The following is a 20314-nucleotide window of genomic DNA, read 5'->3' on the forward strand; positions in this document are numbered from 1 at the left end:
TGAGGCCCCAAACGGCTGAGTGGGTTTGGGGTTAGCTGCACTGGTACGGTGCCTGAGAGGGGCCAGAATGTGCATGCTGGGTTCAGGGATATCCATCCATCCATCCATTATCTATACCCGTTTATTCTGAGCAGGGTCGGGGGGGGGGGGGGGGGGGGTGCTGGAGCCTATCCCAGCATGCATAGGGCGAGGGTTAAAGGATATCTACACTCTAAATCATTCTGCCCCACTGTCTACATGTGCTTTGTCACCTCCTCCTCTACGCGACTCCTGTAGAACAGAGATGGGAGATGTTCACATTAAACTGTAGAATGCAGAGAATGCTTCCGTTAGTCTTACAGCAGTGGCAGTTTAAGGTAGAAGGTAAGGCTAAATATGTGAGCAAGGTGTCAAGGGGGTTTCGCATTGTATTAAGTATTGTTTCTTTGAACACGGAAATCATATTTGCTCCAGTAAACAAAAATGAACAAAAGTATTTTTTTTTACAGTAAAAGTAGAGACTTTTTTTTTTTTATAAAGCCAACAACATTCTTTATTCATTTTGTATTAAAATAACACAATTATTCAGAACACAATTACAGGTGCATATTTGAAATCGACTTCACAGAGATGACCCCTGTACAAATGACCCCTGTAGCTGCTGCTAGTCTTCCCCTCCTCTACCTCCTGCATGACAGTACCTGAGGAAGCAAGCTTCCATCACACAAAAGAAGTGCATTTTATGGTTTTGGTCACATAGTCTGCTTTGACCTCATCAGCCTCGTTAATGTCCTACCATAAGTCAGAATTGTGCAAAAGCATCCCTGTACGTACCCACCACAAACCCTAGTCTAAATTCCAGCTGAGAAAACTGTTCTCTGGAGTACTACACATGGCCTCCACCGGGGGGCAAGCCTGAAATTCACAACTTGTTTTTGTCCTCAGCGCTGGCTTCTCCTGGCCTCTCCCCTCCCCTCCCACTTCCCCTTCTTCATTTTTTTCCTCCTCCTTTTCTGTTATTCCTCAACTTGCCCTCATTTTATCCCTATCCCCCATCCCCCGTTCCGCCTCTCCTCCTCCTGCTTATTGGTTACGGACCTGACGGTGAACTCCTCTCCCGACATTCCGCTGCTGACCGTCCCTCTCCAAAATTCCGCAAGCTGCCGGAGAAAGCTCCGGTACGAATGTCGTACTCGACCGCGAAAAGCCGCCAAATCTCTGAAAATCCCATAGCGCAGGAGCTCCGTAATACATCTCCAAAATGGAATTTAATAGAAAAATAATGAAATCTAGTTGTTGGCATTTGCGCGTTACCGACTTCAGACTCAATGACCTAAATGAGTCACAAGAGATTTTCAGCATAAATTGTGACTGCTTATGGAAAATGACGCATTCAGTCAAATATCCTATCCTTTTTCCAATGATAAGCAAGGAAGACACCTAAATAAGAATGGGCAAACAATTTGCATGATTTATAGGCTTTAAATTTATTTAATGAATTACTATTTTGTGTCCGTCTGGCTGTCTCTCCTAACCAAGATCATCAAACCTGACTTTACTATTCGCCAAGAGCAGCGAAAATGGATTCCTCCTGTTTCCCCAGCTTATAGTGTCAAACAATCTGCCACTAAAGTTCTCAAACACAATTCAGTTTAGTCTCTAAAACCTTCCTGTCACAAAAAGCTACTACTGTTAACATTTATGATGTTGTAATACACTTATTACAGTGTAGTAATTTCCTTCTTTGTAATGTTATTTTCAACATTACAAACTACTCTGAATTCATACTACAATTCACTTCTGTAGTTTACAGAACTACGCTTAAATCCAACTCAGATATTCCTTATTTCCAGCAAGGTGACTATGAGAATACACTAAGCAGGCTCTTGTTCAGGCTTATTAAGTACCACACTAGGATCAGAAAATGCCTTTTAACTGAACTTTTCACTCTGACAAGCTGTACCAGATCACGACACTGTCAACCAGTTGTACAAAACTACACACACAGGCCAAACACAATAAATGACGCTCCGTGGGGAGAAAGTAAAAATGTACCGTAGTTGTTCATGAGTATTCACAGTGGACAGCTAAAACTGTACATTAAACGTAACGCAAAAACACCTTTCACTCCGCATCACAAGGCCCAAGAGGAGATGCAACTCTAACATACATTAAAGATGAAATGTTAGAGTGACTGGTTCATCGGTTTCCATGACCTCTTCCCAAGTCCAACTCGAAGCCACCAGCGAGCTGCACAGCAGAACACGAACCTGTCTATATATCTCTGGTTCTGCGATTCTGTGTTGGGCCCCACTACTCCACTGGGACTCTTGGTCCCATCCAGTTTTTCAGCAGAAATTAGCTGTACCCAGGTGTATTACAGGCACACATTCACTCATTCCAAACACACTCATTCCGGCCAAAAGCACTCATTCAGCGTAAACACATCCGCACTTAGTACTAATACAGACATTCTCTCACCCAGGGTAAACATACTCTGTCACTCCAGACTCTCTCACTAAGCACACACAAACTGAGTACAGACAATCCCTCACTCAGTACAGATACATTTTCAAGCAGTCTACAATTGCCTAATGACTGTCAAAATAAAGGAGATTCATTCAAGGCAGTATTGTGATACACAAGCAGCCAGATTTGTGATGCTTCCATTTCCTCATTGTATGAAACCCACAACAGTTGCTTCAGTCCCAGGTCATGACGTGACTGAATGATGTGGCTGAATATCTGACTTTAGTGTCTCAGAATTACTGCAATGCACAAAACTGAAACAAAGATCTCGAGTTGTGCTTTAAAGCAATCTACAAGATGAGTGGGAATTCTATAAGTAAACAGGACTGCATAAGAGGAGTTAAAAAGAAAAATTCACCTCAATTAAGTTGTACATATATTTTTTCAGGCGGTAATTATTATGGTAGTAATCTTATCAAATACAGCTATATTCCTTTTTGCAAGTTGTAAATAGTTTAGCAAGTTACCTTTTTGAAGTCCTGTTGTACTTGGCAAAACTGGCCTTCCAATTCGGCATTCTAATACAATCCTGTCTCGTCAAGCGTTTCTTTCACCGAGACCTCAGGCATAACAGGAAATGACTATACAAGGAACTATGGGAGTTTGAGGCAAGGTCAGCATGAAAATGGTGTAATTTGTTATTTGAAACTTCCACACGGCAAATGCCCTCATTCAAGGTAAAGTTTAAAAGACAGGAAAACTGTACCGACAGAAGGAAAGTACCCAAATACACTTAAAGATGATTAATGTAGGTGAGTGCATGAACGTCGATGCACATACACTTACTTGAAGACTGTTCTGCTCACATATGTCCTTAGGAGTAATTTGTCTAAATCTTTTCTTGTTAAGAGAGATATTACACATATCCTACTTTGTGTGTTGGTATTATCATTCACCAAAAAAAAAAAAATTTAGTCTAGGGGTGAATTTCTCCTTTACGTACAGAATAGTGTATGTTCACATGACTCTCTTTGGGAATATACTTCCCTCACTAGGGAGGGATTTACTGCACTTTGAGACCTGATCTTTCCACTTTTGTTTGCATTGCAAGTTCCTCCGGACGGGAATGTCTGCTGAATGGCAGTGAAGTAAAGGAAGAAGGGCAATGCGTAACCCATCGTCGGACGTAGGATCTGATTGGGCGTAGCGGGGAGGGGGGAGCGTCCGTGGACGTTTCGTTGGCAGCCAGGGGGCACGAGGCCGGGTGAGGGGTTTCGGTGTCCGTTCAAGACTGCCGTCCGCCATGCTCTGCACAGCCTCACAGTCTTCCAAAAAAAAAAAACCAAAAAAAAAACTATAAAATAGTCAGTCTGTCCATCCCGCGTGTCTGTACCTCTCCACGGCGTGTCCTTCCGCCCCCCGCTACTCGCCCTGCTCGTTCATCTCCATGTCGGACACCAGGATGTTCTTCTCCGTCTGCTCCGAGGGGTTGGAGTTGGTGCGGCTGTAGCGCGCCCCCTCGAAGGACCCCTGGGCGGCCGCGGCGCGCCGGCGGTAAAGGTAGATCCCCCCCGCGACCAGGAGGACCAAGAGCAGCGCGGTCACCACGACCACCAGCACGGTCGGCTGGTACTCGGGCTTCCCTGCGGCCGCGGCGTGAGGCGCCGAGGGAGAGAGAGAGAGAGAGAGAGAGAGAGCGAGGGAAGAGCCACGGAGGAGTGGAACGGTAGAGGTAGGAGATTCAGAGCCGGAGCGAGAGGATAAATGAGGAAAGAGGTCACGTAAGGGATCAGTAATGGAGTCCACCTGGGATTTGAGCTCTAAAACTTCAGAACTACTCAACGTGGCAGGTCCTAAAGACTGAAGCAAACTTTTTCTTTATCCAATGACAGTTGTACAATGACAGCTGCAGTGACATGCCATTACTGGTATCACTGCTTGTCAAGAATCTCTATGTTAAAGTGTCAAAGAAAAGAAAGACAAAGTAAAGTAGTTCTCACATGAAGACACAGAACTATGATACTTACAAACCACAGGAAGCGGAGGCTCACCTGCAATGGAAACCATGACAGATTAGTATCAGATATTTCTACTGTTTGACAGGGCTTTTTTCTAAGGAAACTGCCAAAAGAAAAATTTTAAAACAAAAGCAATCGGTGGTGGTTCTACTGGTGCTTAAGTATCACCGAGAAAAACGATGGTGGTGTTATCACCATGGTGTAAATCTTGCGCCTGCAGACAATCAAAGTTTAATTCAGTAAATTTTAATTTGTATTTCATAATTTGAAATTGTATATAAAGTTTTGAATTTAATTGATTGAATCTGAATTTCAAACTCAAACTTGGAATCCCTTGAAATTCTCTTTTCAGTATTTGGTTTCAGTTCACAGTTAAGAACTGAATTTGCAACTTGCAATATTTACACTATTTACCACCACCTAAAGTTATGTGAACGAAAAAACAAAACAGGTTTTCTATGATCAGCAAAGCTAAAGCTCATTACGACAAATATGAAAAGGATAAACGACAGGCTAACAGCTATCACAAGATAAGAACATAACAGAGCTGTAGTTATAAACACTGTGTTTTCAAGACGAGAACTGCTGAAGCATCAGCCAGACCGCAAACAACAATAAATGATGCAATTCCGCATGATGTCACCACATCATGTGCACGGGGGCGTGTCTGTACTTTCCCCATTACCGCAGCACCAGTGAGATTTGGACTGTTCTGCTGCCCATAACCGCCAGACTGCCCACAGCCCAATCATTCCACCAGCCACAGACATGATGAACTCCCTCAGTTAGCCACATACTGAGGGCCCTCCGCCTGCCCTGTGTCCTTACTTTGGCTCCGCCTGCAGATGACGCCATAGGTGGCGTTGCACAGGTCCGTTGTCCACAGGCCCGTGCTGCTCTGGATCCAAATGCATGTCTTGGCTGGCAGCACGCTCAGGTTAGTGTCCTGCACCTCCCAGTTTGCGTACGCCACCTGGGTATCCTCGAGCCCCATCGGACTGCCCCCTGTGGTGCAAAAAGGGGACTGCACTTTGCTTGTATTTTGTGGAAGTTTAATTGTCACGCTAACACCAAGCTAGACGTAGATGTCATTTAATATTAAGAAAATCTAGAAAGTATTATTAACAAAGCTTTTTTGACCATTTTATGGTTTATTTTGTAATCGGTATATTAATGCCTGTTACGCCTACAGTATTTAATAGTTTTACGTTCAAGTTGACTCAACTTAACTTGCCAGAACAAATCAGATTGCAGCAACTCAGTTTCACAAATTGCTACTCTCCTTTCTATTTACGATTACCTGCCTGTTATTTGCATAATTAATGGCATGGTCTCAATAGATTAACCAAATTACAGCAAGACTGGCAGCCTTCTTCTTTACCTTTATAGCCCATCTCCAGCCAGGCTCCTGGGGCTTGTTCCTGGTAGCTCTCAATATGCTCCCACACAAAGCCATTCTCCGTCTCATCATGGATGAACAGAAGGTCAGAACCAGCTAAAAGAGAGAGAGAGAGAGAGAGAGAGAGAGGAAATGCCAGAGAAGTTGGTGCTTTCTGCGATGGCATACCCTGGTAAGTCTGAGTCATGTGACTTCTGCGTGCTCACCTCCCCGGCAGAAGTGTGCGGCCTCGTGGTGAAGCATGACCTTGTGGAGGTTGAAGGAGTAACATTCGTTGCGGAAATGCACCCAATTCATGTTGTCCAGGAGTTGAGGGCAGTCCCCGGGAATGACCGTCTGATTATCTTGAACAGACAGGGAGAGACAGGCAAAGGTTCACTCACACACGACGCGTACATGCTTACTGTACTGTACTTAACTGTACACTACTACAGAGGCCCCTGTGAATACAAGCGTGCAATACCTGAGCTGATCTGACAGATGGCGGTGTTCACTTTTTCTTCACATGAAACTGTAGCCCACTGGCCCTCTTGGGTCATGTAGCCGCAGCCCGCCGAGTGGCTGGGCTCCCCCTCCCGCCAGTCGCTGTAGGCCAACTGATCCATACCCAGCCAGGAGTAGCTCCGGCCCTGAAGATCACATGAAAAGGTTTCACATACTCACGCGCACGTGCACACACTCACACGCTCACGCACGCACGCACACACACACGCACACATGCGCGCACACACACACGCATGCACACACACGCATGCACACACACACTTACACTCCCAGCACCCGCGCTCACCCTGTCGCTGTAGAGGCCGATCCAGGCGTGACTCCTCTGGCTGCTCATGAGCAGGGTGAGGTAGGCCTGCTGGAAGGGGTCCTGCACGGTGGCCAGCGTGGCGTTGAGGGACCTGCACACGTGCAGCGCCCCCGTCCAATCCAGGCGCTTCTTCAGCAGGCGGTAAGACACCCGGCCGAACTGGAGGTCCTGCGCGGATGGGGGGAGGGCGTCCTGCCCCGCGGGCAACGCCGGGTCTGACGGCAGCACACAGACCAAACCGCCGATTACACAGGGCAGATTCAATGTGCTTTACAGCGCACAGACCAAACCGCCGATTACACAGGGCAGATTCAACGTGCTTTACAGCGCACAGACCAAACCACCGATTACACAGGGCAGATTCAACGTGCTTTACAGCGCACAGACCAAACCGCCGATTACACAGGGCAGATTCAATGTGCTTTACAGCGCACAGACCAAACCGCCGATTACACAGGGCAGATTAAGTGCTTTACAGCGGTGACCAACCGCGATTACACAGGGCCCGATTAATGGCTTTTCAGCAGGCGCACAGACACGGCGAAGACCGCCGATTCACAGGGCGATTCAACGTGCTTTACAGCACACAGACCAAACCGCCGATTACACAGGGCAGATTCAATGTGCTTTACAGCGCACAGACCAAACCGCCGATTACACAGGGCAGATTCAACGTGATTTGCAGCGCACAGACCAAACCGCCGATTACACAGGGCAGATTCAATGTGCTTTACAGCGCACAGACCAAACCGCCGATTACACAGGGCAGATTCAATGTGCTTTACAGCGCACAGACCAAACCCCGATTACACAGGGCAGATTCAATGTGCTTTACAGCGCACAGACCAAACCGCCGATTACACAGGGCAGATTCAATGTGCTTTACAGCGCACAGACCAAACCGCCGATTACACAGGGCAGATTCAATGTGCTTTACAGCGCACAGACCAAACCGCCGATTACACAGGGCAGATTCAATGTGCTTTACAGCGCACAGACCAAACGCCGATTACACAGGGCAGATTCAATGTGCTTTACAGCGCACAGACCAAACGCGCGATTACACAGGGCAGATTCAATGTGCTTTACAGCGCACAGACCAAACCGCCGATTACACAGGGCAGATTCAATGTGCTTTACAGCGCACAGACCAAACCGCCGATTACACAGGGCAGATTCAATGTGCTTTACAGCGCACAGACCAAACCGCCGATTACACAGGGCAGATTCAACGTGCTTTACAGCGCACAGACCAAACCGCCGATTACACAGGGCAGATTCAATGTGCTTTACAGCGCACAGACCAAACCACCGATTACACAGGGCAGATTCAATGTGCTTTACAGCGCACAGACCAAACCGCCGATTACACAGGGCAGATTCAATGTGATTTACAGCACACAGACCAAACCGCCGATTACACAGGGCAGATTCAATGTGCTTTACAGCACACAGCTAACACAGCCTCTATCATCAAGACTACTGTGCTGTAAGGCACGGCAATGCAAACTGGGACAGCTGTTCGGTTCCATTTGTCACCTGGTGGGAAGCTACAGCTTGGCCTCTTCCGCCAAGTATTTGTACTCTGATATTCTAATGAAATGTGAATGAAATATTATGAAATAATCAATGAAAGGGACTCATAAATGTGACATCACTGTCAGATACTGCACATCTCTGACGCTGGTGGCGGGGGTGACTGCAGACCTGCGGCCTACCTTTGCTCTTCTGGCAGACGAAGCCGTGCTTCTCCAGCTCGCACCTGCGCGCGGCCCACATGCCCGCGTTCCTCTCCGGGTTCCCGTGAAGCACCACCCCGCAGTTCACCTGCTGAGAAAGACAAGACCGCGGGCCCTGGTCATTCTCTCTCTCCCACAGAGGGGGGGGTGGGAACTGCGACTCGGTGCACCAGCGGCTATACGGTCGGAAGAACCTCCACTGACGCTGACAAACCGTTTCTGCCATGAACGAGCACGCAGAAGCACAGCAAAGCCCGTCGGAGGCCGAAGAGACGAGGGACCATAGAGATGTACTGCAAGTAGAGTAAAGGCGCTATCCGCGCGAGCCGTACCAGAGGCTTGGAGAGCAGGTCTTTGTGTCCCTGAGGCTCCCCCGGGCCCCAGTTGGTGTAAGTGAGGGGCCCTCGCTCCTCCCACTGGAAGTGGCTCTCTGAGTCCGCCAGCCCCATCCACAGGTCGAAGCCGACGTTGTACAGCTGAGTGGTGATGAAGGCTGTGGAGGGAAAGGCAAAGCAGCAATACTCACGTTATATTACAGATGTGCCAACTGGCTAGATTTACATACCCCACAGCGAATAATTAAGCACAATGATTTGGTTCCCATTGTGCCTTGCAATGTAAAGTAATTGCATCAAGTAATGGAAAAAAAAAACAGACTGCAGACTGATGGGTTTTGATACCCCTTTTATGTCAAGATACAAACAACTCATTAGCTTACACTTTACATTTGATTGTTTAATCCTGTATGCATGAACATACTGGAACAGACTTCTTGACCTGTATACCCATACACATTTGTGAGTAGAAATGGGATTACTTGACAACATGTAACATATATTATCTTTGCATTCAATGTCATTATCAAAATCTTTTAATGAAAATACAGTTTTGCTATTTCTCTTCATCTTTCTCACACAACTTCACACAGAACATCCAGCACTTAAAATGGTTTCATTATAATTTTCCATTTGAAATTAAGAGACATATTAAAATGACTTGTTACCCTATTGTAAAAGCATGTCCTTTCATAAAATACACTAACATGTATTGATTGCTTCCAAAGTTCTAGAATGTAAGAGGAGAAATGTTCTCAATTTAGTCGGTTCATTTATCCACAAGTTATACAGTTATACAGCTAGGTGGTGTGCTTGTCTATCTTATTTGCAAACCAGCAATATCAAATGTAAAATTACCCTAGAATGACTTTCACAAGTTCATACTGCCCAACAACATAAATTTTAGGTCTAAATATACACCACAAATGCTTTTATAAATTAGCTACCTACACAGTAAGCAGGAATGGTAAACAATCCCACTAATTGTTGGACCAGCAGAAGCTCTGTGGGTTGTCAGAGAAAACAGTCAATTACAGGTTCTCCCGCAAGGCGTATACCCAGCCCATGCCTGTGTGACCCCATATAAGCTTTGAGGCTGTTTGCTGAGGGAGCAGAGAATTTGTAAATCGTGAGCTCTGCTGGCAGTACTTATGAAAGACCTAACATGTCCACCGTACCTCACTTCACATTTTGAATCATTTTATAAGGACACATGAGGATGTGGAACACAAATGGAAGAATAGTTAAGTGAGGGGCTCTATTCCGGTACACCGTGTAACGTTTCCTTGTGGGACCGACCCTACCGGAGTATAACCAGATTTTCTATGAGACAGTTTTTTCCCCACTATTTAACATCGCCTGGGTTCAAGCTGCTCTGAGCCTGTGCGTGCCCTGTGGAGTGAGGACGGTGTTAGCGCGCATGCTAGGATTACCCTGCTCCAAGTAACTGGACACGGATGCAAGGCTGGCTCCCTGAGACTTGCATGTTGCCCTGGCTGCTTCCCAGGTGACCCGGCCGGACTCCTGGTACCCCTGGATCATGTAACACTGGAGGAGCACAGGAACAAAGGCCACGGGGCTCCTTATCAAGTCTAGACTGACGACAGTCGAATTATTACAATTCACGCCAAGCAAAAAATTACTCAATTTAATTCAAAGCATATGCTGTTATTTATGTTTATTTTAATAGTATATATATAGCAGATACTGTATAATACCGATTTGGCATTGTAGTACAATTCCCATCAAACATTACATCAACAATGACTTTGCAGTTAACTATGGGAGCCTGAGTCACATGATACAGGGAAATGTACACCCTCTTTCAAGTTTTAAAAGAGAGGAACATTGTATTGACACACATTGAACAGGCTGATTCACAGAAGACAAGTACCTGTACATGCACAGTATATATAAGGTTAACTGAAACAGTTATGATAATGACAAGGCGCAGGGAACATGAATGCTGATATACATATTTTCTTATTACACAGGCCTTTTTCCTGTTAGTTATCAGAAATAATTTTTCTTGCCTTTAAAAGCACTATCATATAGAGCAAGGTATTACATGTATTATGTTATGGGTGTTTTAATTATAATCCCATACAACATTTTCCCATTTTTTGGGGTCATCTTCCTTGAATGCTAAGTTCAGCCTCTCACCAAACATGACATAAAATTATGTGGCGGTATCTGATGTGTGTTCTGTTTACCGTTGCTGTTCTATGCCCTGTTTTATTTCCAGTGAAGCTACTGGTTCAAATGTGGATCTCATGGAATTACATTACAGAAGTTCTTATCCAGGTTGAGTTCCAAAGTGGAAAACATCAATGTTAATCTCAGTTTCAGTTAGTCTCAATGAAAAACTGTGACATTCAGGCAACTGTTTGCCATCCAGCTTGAGATTCAGGTAAGCAGAGATTTGTGCTGAATCCACTGTATCAGAAGGAAGGGAAGGAGAGAAGGTTTGTGCGCCATCAGTGTAGCAGTGATGAGATGGACTATGTTAGGAGATGACAGAACCAAGAGACAAAGAGCAGAACCCTGAGGGACATCTGTACTGAGGTTATGTGGTCTTGAAGCGGCGTCCCCCCCATGTAACTTAGAAGGAGCAACTATCAAGATAGTTCACACAAGTTGAGTGCTGTAGTGCAGATCCCCAAGGCAGTCCGGGAAGACAGTAGCAGGTGGTGGACAACTGTTTAAAAAAAAGATGCAGAGAGGTTGAGGAGGACTAGAATGTAGGAGACAGAAGCCACCTTTGCAGAATGGAGCTCCTCGCGAAATGCAAGGATGGCGGTCTCTGTTGAGTGGCCAGCCCTGAAGCCAGACTGGAGAGGGTATAGGAGGTCATTTTGAGTGTGAACAGCTGTAGAGTCGAAGGAAAACAGCACATTCAATGGTTCAGAGATAAAGGGAAGAAGAGAGGGGACAGTAATTTTGGACGAAAGACGGGTCAAGAGTCGATACTGGTGGGTGGGTGGCATGAGATTGTTTCAAGACAAGACTGCAGGGACCCATCCAATAGACAGGGATGGATTGGAGGATGCCAGGTGTGATGGACTGTGGGAGAGAAGTAGGGATGGGATCCACTGGTGTAGGTAGATGGTAAGACAGCAGGTCTTAACAGAGGTCAGTAAGAGGAGAAAATGCAGAGAGGGCAGGGTTGGTGAGTGAAGAGGGGAGATGACAGATGCAGCTTCCACATCGAAGAAGGTGGCAAAGCCATCTGCGGTAAGGGTTGAGGGAGGTGGGGGTGGCGGAGGGTTGAGGAATGTGGAGAAAGTGGAGTACAGTTTGTGTACATAAAGGATAATTAGTTATCAGCCCTGATAAAAGTTAGCCTCAGCAGCAGTGACAGAAGATGAAAATCCCGAGAGTGGCAGCTGGACAGGTAAGGAGAGTCACTGGATTAGAGTCATTTTCTCCCTGCCGCCCAAAATGAGGTCCTGTTGGCAAAGAGGGTGTCAGATAGCTTGAAGTGGGCTAGGAAAAGGTTCCAGATCTGCTGAATAAGGGGACAAAGAGAATGAAACGTTGAAGACAGAGAAGAGAGGAGTACGAATACAGCACTATTAATAACTAGTGAGAAAGGGGAAGAACAGAGAATATCTAGGAAAAGGAAACGGTTCTGTTCTGCTTTCCTGCCAGAGAGCAGGGGAGTGTGGGGGAAGGAGAACGTCGAAGAGGGGGCCTCTGGGGCTGTAGTGTTGTCTGGGGCGATTCATGTTTCAAGTGAGGGCAACAGACTGGAGGGAGAACAGAGAGGTGTAGGATGAGATGAAGTCAGAATTACAAATGGCCGACTGGCAGCTACAGCTCCACAGGCCCCCTGCAACCATAAAGCTGTCACAGGGTTGGAGAGAGTCCTGTGCCACATATTGCAGCAACGGGGGTGTGTCTCCTGAGGGAGGGGCAGACTGCAATAAGGAGGAAGTGCATAGCAAGGAATTCTGTTAGCAGCACACAGCACTACTGCACGGTGGCACCAACCTCATAACATTCCCTCAAGGCCTACATCACAGCTGAGAGCATTCACAAACTAGTTAATGAGCAGCTGGGCCACAACAGCATAAACATTAGCAGCAAAGCATCGACAGCGACAACAGTAACAGAACAGTGCCCAGAGTACTAAAGGATGGAGCTCCACCTTGTTGAGGAAGGGAGTCCACCCATCAGGACAGCCCCCAGGCGGGACAGGGGACGCAGGGGTAGGCGGAGGGGTGGCTGTGACGTTGACTCTTTTGCAGACATAGGGCAGATCTGTGTGGCACTTCTGGTCACTCCATTCCCCTGTGCAAAGTGATTAAACTGTTAAGCCAACATATTTTGAAAGGATCACTCCTCATAATAAGAGCACATTGACTTTTGTGCCTATTAGGGATGTGACGGTATGAAAATTTCATGGTATGATAATCATACTACTCAATATCACGATTTTTGGTATATCACGGTATCAGGTTTTAAGCTAAAAAAAAATAACACAAAGTTTACAACTCGATCTGTTTATTTATGGCTCTGCAGATTTTTTAAAACCATTCTAATAGAAAAATAAAACAAAAATGCTCCTTGTAATTGTATATTTCAAATAATAAAAATCCTTTTTCCTGAATCCAAAGTGAGCCCACACGGATGAACAAGTTTGCTTTTTGGGGGGATATAATTCTTCATTACGGTCGGTATCAGAATCAGCATGCGACTGCAAACGGGGATGCCGTGTAGATGTATAACAGCTAGCTAGCCAGCGTTGCCAGATGGGAAATATTAAACTATCGTACCAGAGGCTTAAAATTATCTGATTTTAAATAAAATTATCATACACAGCCAAAAAAGAGAAATCAGAGGTGTAAATATGTGATTTCACAAAAATAGCGTATTTATTGTAAGCAACAACTTTGTTTGACACGCCTACTCACATACTTCAGCCAATGAGTGCAATACCAACAGTCACAAAGTGGAGAAAAACATTTGCACACCACATACGCTGCGTGGAAGCAGGCAACTTCCTGGACCCTACTCAAATGAACGAGACTCACTAAAAAGTCTGGTCTACGGATAATGTCAAATTATTATCCCACAACTAAATCGCAATGGCTCAAACATGTAATCGCTACAATCATTACATTTCATCAGCATGGAAACAACAGTTGTATAAGTCATCAGTTTTTTTGAAATGGCGAAATTATTGTACATTTGGGCACTGGTTTAAAAAAAAATTAGCTGCATTAAAATTGCTTTTGTCACGTGGTTTACTATCACGGTATTTCGTTACGTTTATGACAGTACTATTTTATATTCAAATTGTTACGGTATACCATCATACCGGTATACCGTCACATCCCTAGTGCCTATACCTTTGTAGCTGAGGCCTGTATGCTAAATGTAAACTGAAGATTAAAGCACCATCATAAATAAATAGGACTAATCTGTGAGCAGTCCATCATGTTCAAACATCTTCACCCAAACTTCACTATAACTATCTGAAAATAATCATAAAATAATCTGCAATGCAAGAGGTTGGTTTTTTTTTGTGGAAATGTTACAGATGCTTGCAGCTGTAGTATGACAGTAGGTAAGCAGAATTCATGTCCAGACAAGTAAAAGATTCCCTCGCTGAATCCTTAGATCTTCCACTAATCACATAACCTCATATCTCACCTCTGGTGGCTGTCATGGAAACACACTTGCGGTCCCTGCTGACTGGGCGTGGTCTGCCTGGGGCCCAGGACACATAATTGAGCACAGAGTGGTCGGACCATCGGAAACGCCCATCATTTTCATTGGTGTTCAGACCCACCCACCATTGCTGGCCTGCGACTTTGGACAGCTGAGAAGAAAAACACACAGCTAGTCACAAGGTCAAGGCAGGCATGGTAAACAAACAAAATACATAGACAAAACAACTCAAGCAAAGCACTTTCACCAGAGTTGACAGAAATCAAAACGAGAAGTACACATAAACAAAAAAAACAAACAATCAATCTCAAATGTTAGTTGAAGCTTAGCGGTAAGATAATGGAATTTTCTCATTCTTATTCAATCCTAATCCAACTCTTGACATTACACACAATTAGCATGCTAAATCAAATCAGTTCATACTACAGCGAATCCAGTCATTTTAGTAATTTTAAAATAATAATAAACGTATTAAATGCATGTCGTTGCTGCATTGTAGGCTGTACAGAGAGAACAGAACCTCAATTGGCTCAAGTTGGCACAACTTAACAACCGGTTTGTTCTGGTGCTGGCGCCCCTAATGGGCCTTCAAAGCTCACCAGCGGTTGGCAGGAAGACGCACCTTACGCGTGAGCTGAGTGAGGAAGCTCTGCTCCTCAGGGGAGTGCACGGAGGCCAGGGAGGACTGAAACCAGGAGCAGATGCGCTGGGCCTGGTACCAGGTAGAGCTGTGATCAAAGAACTTATAATCCGCCTGCTGGAACGTCACCCACTCCTTACTGCTTGAGTCTAACCAAAGGCATTTGAAACACAGGTGAACAGATGGTTTGGGTTATAAACACAAAAAAAAACGGAAGCAAGATGTTGTTTTTTTGAAAGCAGTTCTTAATAAAATGTTAAAAGGTCACTGACCTTCTTCAACCTCTGGCTCCTTCTCCTCAGTTCCTTAAAACACAAACAAATCATATGATTACATGTTATTATGTCTGGCAGATTACATAACAAGCAGAGATATTTTGTACAGAGTGGTGGTGCTTCACCTTTGGGGATCTTGCAGATCCAGTCGAGCTCGGTCTCACATTGCATTGCTGACCACTGCATGGATCCCAGGTCAGCCACTGCACACTGGCCAATATCCTGCTCATAGTAGTAATGGCCAAAGTTGTGGTAGGAGAACTGTGGGAAATGAGATGAAGGGGAACAAATGAGAATTATTGATAATGACAGAGGGACAAGGCGCAGAGAATGAGGGGATCTTACAGATGTGCTGAATTAATAAATGAAAAGGTATTCATTTAAACAAAGGAAACACATTTCCAATAAACCAATGGAAAACGTGTAAATTAACCAATGGAAAAATTGTCAATCATGTAGGGTTAGGCATACTGCCGTCACACTATTTTCTGTTACTCTTTATTTTGGCACACAGCTAACGTCATCCAGTGGCAGTAGGCAGTATCTACAGGGGATTTCATAAAGGCAGAAGGGGAAGAGTGAGCAGCTTGGACAATTGCAAGGGAGGGCTGTTTTTTTGCGCGTGGCGCTCTGTTCTTTTTGATACAGTGTATCATTGTTTCTCAGGTTGCTTTGGAGGGCGAAAGAGTAGAGCAAGTGTGTGACCTCTCTCCACTGCCTGTTACTTCATGTTCAATCCACACCTGCACCCTTTGTGCTGTCACTATCAGCAGGGGAGAGGGATTTTCACGTTCTTGTTTTCTGAAAAAATGACAAATTAAATAAAAATAAAAGAAGACAAAAAGTGAGCAAAAAGTAAGAAGAGAACTGACCTGTGGGTATGAGACGCAAGATTCTGGTGAGTTCCCACACCCCAAAATGTACTTTACCTCATGTCCAGTTTGTTTAAATAATTTGCAGAAGTTGTGGTCACCATTGAAATTGCTGATTTATACGCAAATTCATCTCAGCAAAGAAGGGCAGAACTTTCAAAGTAGCTAAGCAAGCAAAACAAAATCAAACAAGTCTGCCTTATTGGGCACAGTATTTTTGCGGCAGCCTATTTCATTAACAGATGAGATCACACATCCAACTCACTCCAAGCCCGTCGCTCCACTTCCAGCTGCCCTTGTTCATAGGGTTCCTACGGTTCAGCCCAATCCATAACCAGTGCTGCTCCAAGTCTTCTGACTCCCTGTGAGGAAGTCAGGTTTCACATTCACGACTGAAACCAGTAACGCAAACCTAGGCCTACCTACTGGTGTTTGTCATACGGGCACCCTTTGGCTCATTGAAGAAATTTAAATAGTTATGGTAGCAATCAGAGCAAGCCAGTGGCCAGGTGATGAAAATTTGACACCAACCCAAACGTCTCGTGGAGGATCTGTGAGACAAACTGGTCCTCCTCGAAGTTGGTGATGCTGAGCAGATGGGAGCCGTGTTTCTTACAGTAGAGGTTAGCCTGCAGCCAGCTGAGTTTCTCGCCCACCTGGGAAGAGTGGTAGACCTGGGGAAGGAAAGGGAAGGTGTGCTAAGAGAGAGACGAAGGAGAGGCAGCGAGCACAATTTGGATGTGAAACTGACAGGGCTGCCTTCTCTTCACAGCAGGACGCTTTCCCTGACCGCATAGACATGTCTGACACCAGCTCTTACACTTTATGGCGGGAATCGGAGTTAAAGGAACCTCAGAGGGAAGGAGGGGGCAGATACTGTGTGAAAGCAGTGTGTGTAAGACCTTGTAGCAATGGCGCAAGGTGCTGCTGCTCTTCCATCCGCGGGGGCAGGTTCCCGTCAGGCTCGGTGTGGGGAGCGGGGCAGGTGGTTCGGGGCTCAGGGACGCATCCAGGTTTGAGCGACAAATTAATTTGGCCCGGGTGGAGCAGTCTTTGACCTCCCACAGTCCTGTGGCAAAGCCTGTTGCCAGGGCAACACAGCCACCTTTGTCCAGTCCTGAGGGTTGAAAGAGGGAGGAACATAAGTACGTTTGAAATTGCGAGACATTTGACTTTCTGAAAAAAACGGTCCATTTGGATTGACAGACTGACTAAATAGACAGATGGTGGCAGACAGGAAATGACTCCGCTGTTAGAGGCCTACCTGGTTGGTCTCGGTTCCAGTTTGTGAAGGTGACCTCATCACCACTGAGCCAGTGGAAGGTGCCAGTGTTGTTCTGGTCATTCAGGGCTGTCCAGAAGTAATCATCGACCCGTCCAAACACCAGGCTACTCACAAAGGCTTGCTCAAACCTGGTGTTAGAGCCAGCAAGAGTGATTAACAAGACTGATGAGTGGCACATGTTCAACTTTAATGGAAATGGTGAGCAATTATTCACTGAACAGAGTGAAGTGAAGGAGTGCAGGGCTCAGTGTCAAGGGCACCATATGGGGGGGTGTGGGGAGGACTTGACAGAGGGCCTGAAAAATTGTGCTGTAATTGTGCAGGGATGGGGTTGCCGGGGGTGGTGACATTTTTTCATGGGGCTCAAAATCCCTGGAGGAGCCCCTCCTCACTGCTGTCAGTACAGATGTGCTGCAGATAATGCTTCAGTCAGGCTGCTGCTGCACATTCAAACACTTATCAAATAGAGGAGGAATTTACAATCATTGTCTAGTAATGGCTCAGATTATGTTCAGTGGAAAAACAAACATCTGGACACAATCAGTAATAAATTCAGCGGCCAACTATAAGGGAACCATAAGTACAGCGTCACGATCATTTCCAGACTTTAAGCCTAGGATATGGTTCGTTTGAAGTCCCAAGACTAGAATGTTTCACATACACTGCATGTTCTGAAGACTCACCTGTTGGTGACAGTTACAAGGGTGGCCTCATCAGCCATGCATGCTTTCCTTGCTTCCTCATATGGCATCGACTCCTCGCCCACAAAGTAGCAGGAAGGACTATGCCATTTCCAGCCCTGACAGAGACAGGTAGGTTAGAGGGGGCGCGCAATTTGCAGAATTCACCTCAAACTGGTAAAGAGAAAGCCAAAACAAAGACATTGAAATGAGCAAATCAACTGAAACTGCCTGTTAGCTGGGGGATGAGGGTAGCCTTAAAACGCAAAATATTTCCCACTCACATGGCTTCTAATATTAGAATAGAATAGGAAGCGGCAAGCTGAGACACAGGAAGTCATGAATATGTGCAGCAGACGTGTGTAAAAACTTCAATCATAAGGTCAGATGAGTGCTTTTATCCAATAGCAAACTTTCATGCAAGTGTTTCTGGCAGCAGGAAACACACAAGGTACTCCAGCTGTGTGTGCTTTTGCAGTTGGGGGGAGACAGAGGGAGAGATTGTGAGGTCACATGATCCCCACATTTCCTCCTAATGAACTCAGGATGACCCCCTCTTGAGTAGCAGGAAAGGCCATTTCACGTTCATTCATTACACAGAAAGCACCAGATGTAACACAGAAAGACGGTTTCGTCAGGAACACATTTAAAAACATTTTTAAACTGAGCATCAAGAAAAGTTGCTGGTTTCAGAATTGTTCTCACAGAAGTGATGGCAAAAACGATTAATTGCCTGAGGGATGGGCAAATCTCTTAAAATCATTAAACGGTTACATAGGGCATAAAATGCGTTTACACTTTTAAATCATGTGGTTCATGGGGGTGGGGGGAACGCTAATTTTGCCAAATTTCAATTTAAACTAACAAGCTACCTAAACTATAGTATGAGCTTTGAAATTCAAAGTTGCAAAAGCAGCCACAAAGTGGACTTCGAGAACAAAAACAGTGGCCAATATAAAAGTACAAAAATTGAAAAATGCTTGATCGATAGTACAAAACAAACAACATCAAATGTGTTGAAAGGATACAACAGTCGGCCAATAAGGTGTTGGGTTTACTGAATCTTTACACAAATATAAATGTTCTATAAAATATAAAAAAACAGGCAACAGATATATTAATATGTTTTACATAAGTAACAACAAAGAAAAAATAAAGAAAGCTAGTAACACAGCTGGGTGATATGGGTGATGACTTTTTTACTTAAATAAAATAATAATTTACAAAAAGGTGTTTCGTGTTTACTCAGTTTCCCTTTGTCTAATATTACATTTTGTCTAAAATCTGAAACCATTCAGTGTGACAAACAGGCAATAATCAGGAAGGGGGAAAATACGTTTTCAAGGAACTGTATGTATCATATACAATATGAATTCTCTAGCATACAGAACACCCAGAATGAATGCACCGACAGGACTTCTTGTCACATTTACTGAGGAGCTAAGTATGACCTGGCCTACGTCTGATATGCTAATAAAATTCATTTGAACCAAAAAGCAATACAATAAACGGAAGGAGCCTTCACAGTATTTAACTTTAGATCAATAGAGTTTGGGCAACAGAAGGAGTGAAAAAGGGATACAGAAGACTGAAAGTGTAGACAAAGAAAGAGAGGGCAGACATGACACTATGGTGAGATGGTATGCAAAAACAGTGTGACAGAAAAAGAGAAGGGTGGAAAGGCAAGAGGGACAGAGAGACCATAGTCACAGAGAGCAGACGGAGGGGAAAAGCAAGAGAGAGCAAAGAGAAAAGACAGGAAAGAGGGTGGTATTAGATGGGTTTACCAGATGTCCGCTAAGCGGTGTTTGGGTATGTGTTTTTTTGGGAGGAGAGGAGGTTGCTGGCTGACCTCTGGGGCCACATAGGGTGATTCATGCAACAGCTCCAGACAAGAAAAGCAGGAGCAGGGGGGCAACAGTTGTTCTCAATTATTTACAATTTAGTTGGAGGGCCGGTGCTGACTCCAAACAGCTGGAACAGCAAATATGGCAGGGTGACTCTGCAGAAAGCTCTAAATACAGACTGTGTGGAATGACAGGAGAGAGGGAGAGACAAAGAGAAACTCACTGACACACTCACAAACACACGCACAGACACACACTCACAGACACACACACACACACGCACACACAA

General features: G+C 45.1%; 1 protein-coding gene across 2 annotated transcripts in view; it reads right to left on the reverse strand.

The window, feature by feature from the left end:
* Positions 1-1029: 1029 nt before the first annotated feature.
* The window catches only part of LOC135247904 (C-type mannose receptor 2-like), a 39172-nt gene continuing 19887 nt past the window's right edge, over positions 1030-20314 (reverse strand). Inside the window, exons 10-29 of one of the 2 annotated variants that reach the window (XM_064321880.1) lie at positions 18182-18297; positions 17478-17626; positions 17116-17330; positions 16745-16887; positions 16479-16575; positions 15467-15602; positions 15339-15371; positions 15049-15215; positions 14409-14577; positions 12901-13043; positions 10184-10298; positions 8748-8908; positions 8395-8503; positions 6656-6891; positions 6329-6494; positions 6072-6209; positions 5848-5961; positions 5295-5471; positions 4476-4499; positions 1030-4091 (exon numbers count right to left, since the gene is read on the reverse strand). In XM_064321880.1, coding sequence (XP_064177950.1) covers positions 3871-4091; positions 4476-4499; positions 5295-5471; positions 5848-5961; positions 6072-6209; positions 6329-6494; positions 6656-6891; positions 8395-8503; positions 8748-8908; positions 10184-10298; positions 12901-13043; positions 14409-14577; positions 15049-15215; positions 15339-15371; positions 15467-15602; positions 16479-16575; positions 16745-16887; positions 17116-17330; positions 17478-17626; positions 18182-18297 — 2829 coding nt within the window. In that variant the 3' untranslated portion in view covers positions 1030-3870. Of the gene's footprint in view, positions 4092-4475; positions 4500-5294; positions 5472-5847; positions 5962-6071; positions 6210-6328; positions 6495-6655; positions 6892-8394; positions 8507-8747; positions 8909-10183; positions 10299-12900; positions 13044-14408; positions 14578-15048; positions 15216-15338; positions 15372-15466; positions 15603-16478; positions 16576-16744; positions 16888-17115; positions 17331-17477; positions 17627-18181; positions 18298-20314 lie in introns of both variants that reach the window. The other variant, XM_064321879.1, reaches the window with a different exon arrangement.

This window comes from Anguilla rostrata, chromosome 2, assembly GCF_018555375.3.
Source record: "Anguilla rostrata isolate EN2019 chromosome 2, ASM1855537v3, whole genome shotgun sequence".
Lineage (NCBI taxonomy): Eukaryota > Metazoa > Chordata > Actinopteri > Anguilliformes > Anguillidae > Anguilla > Anguilla rostrata.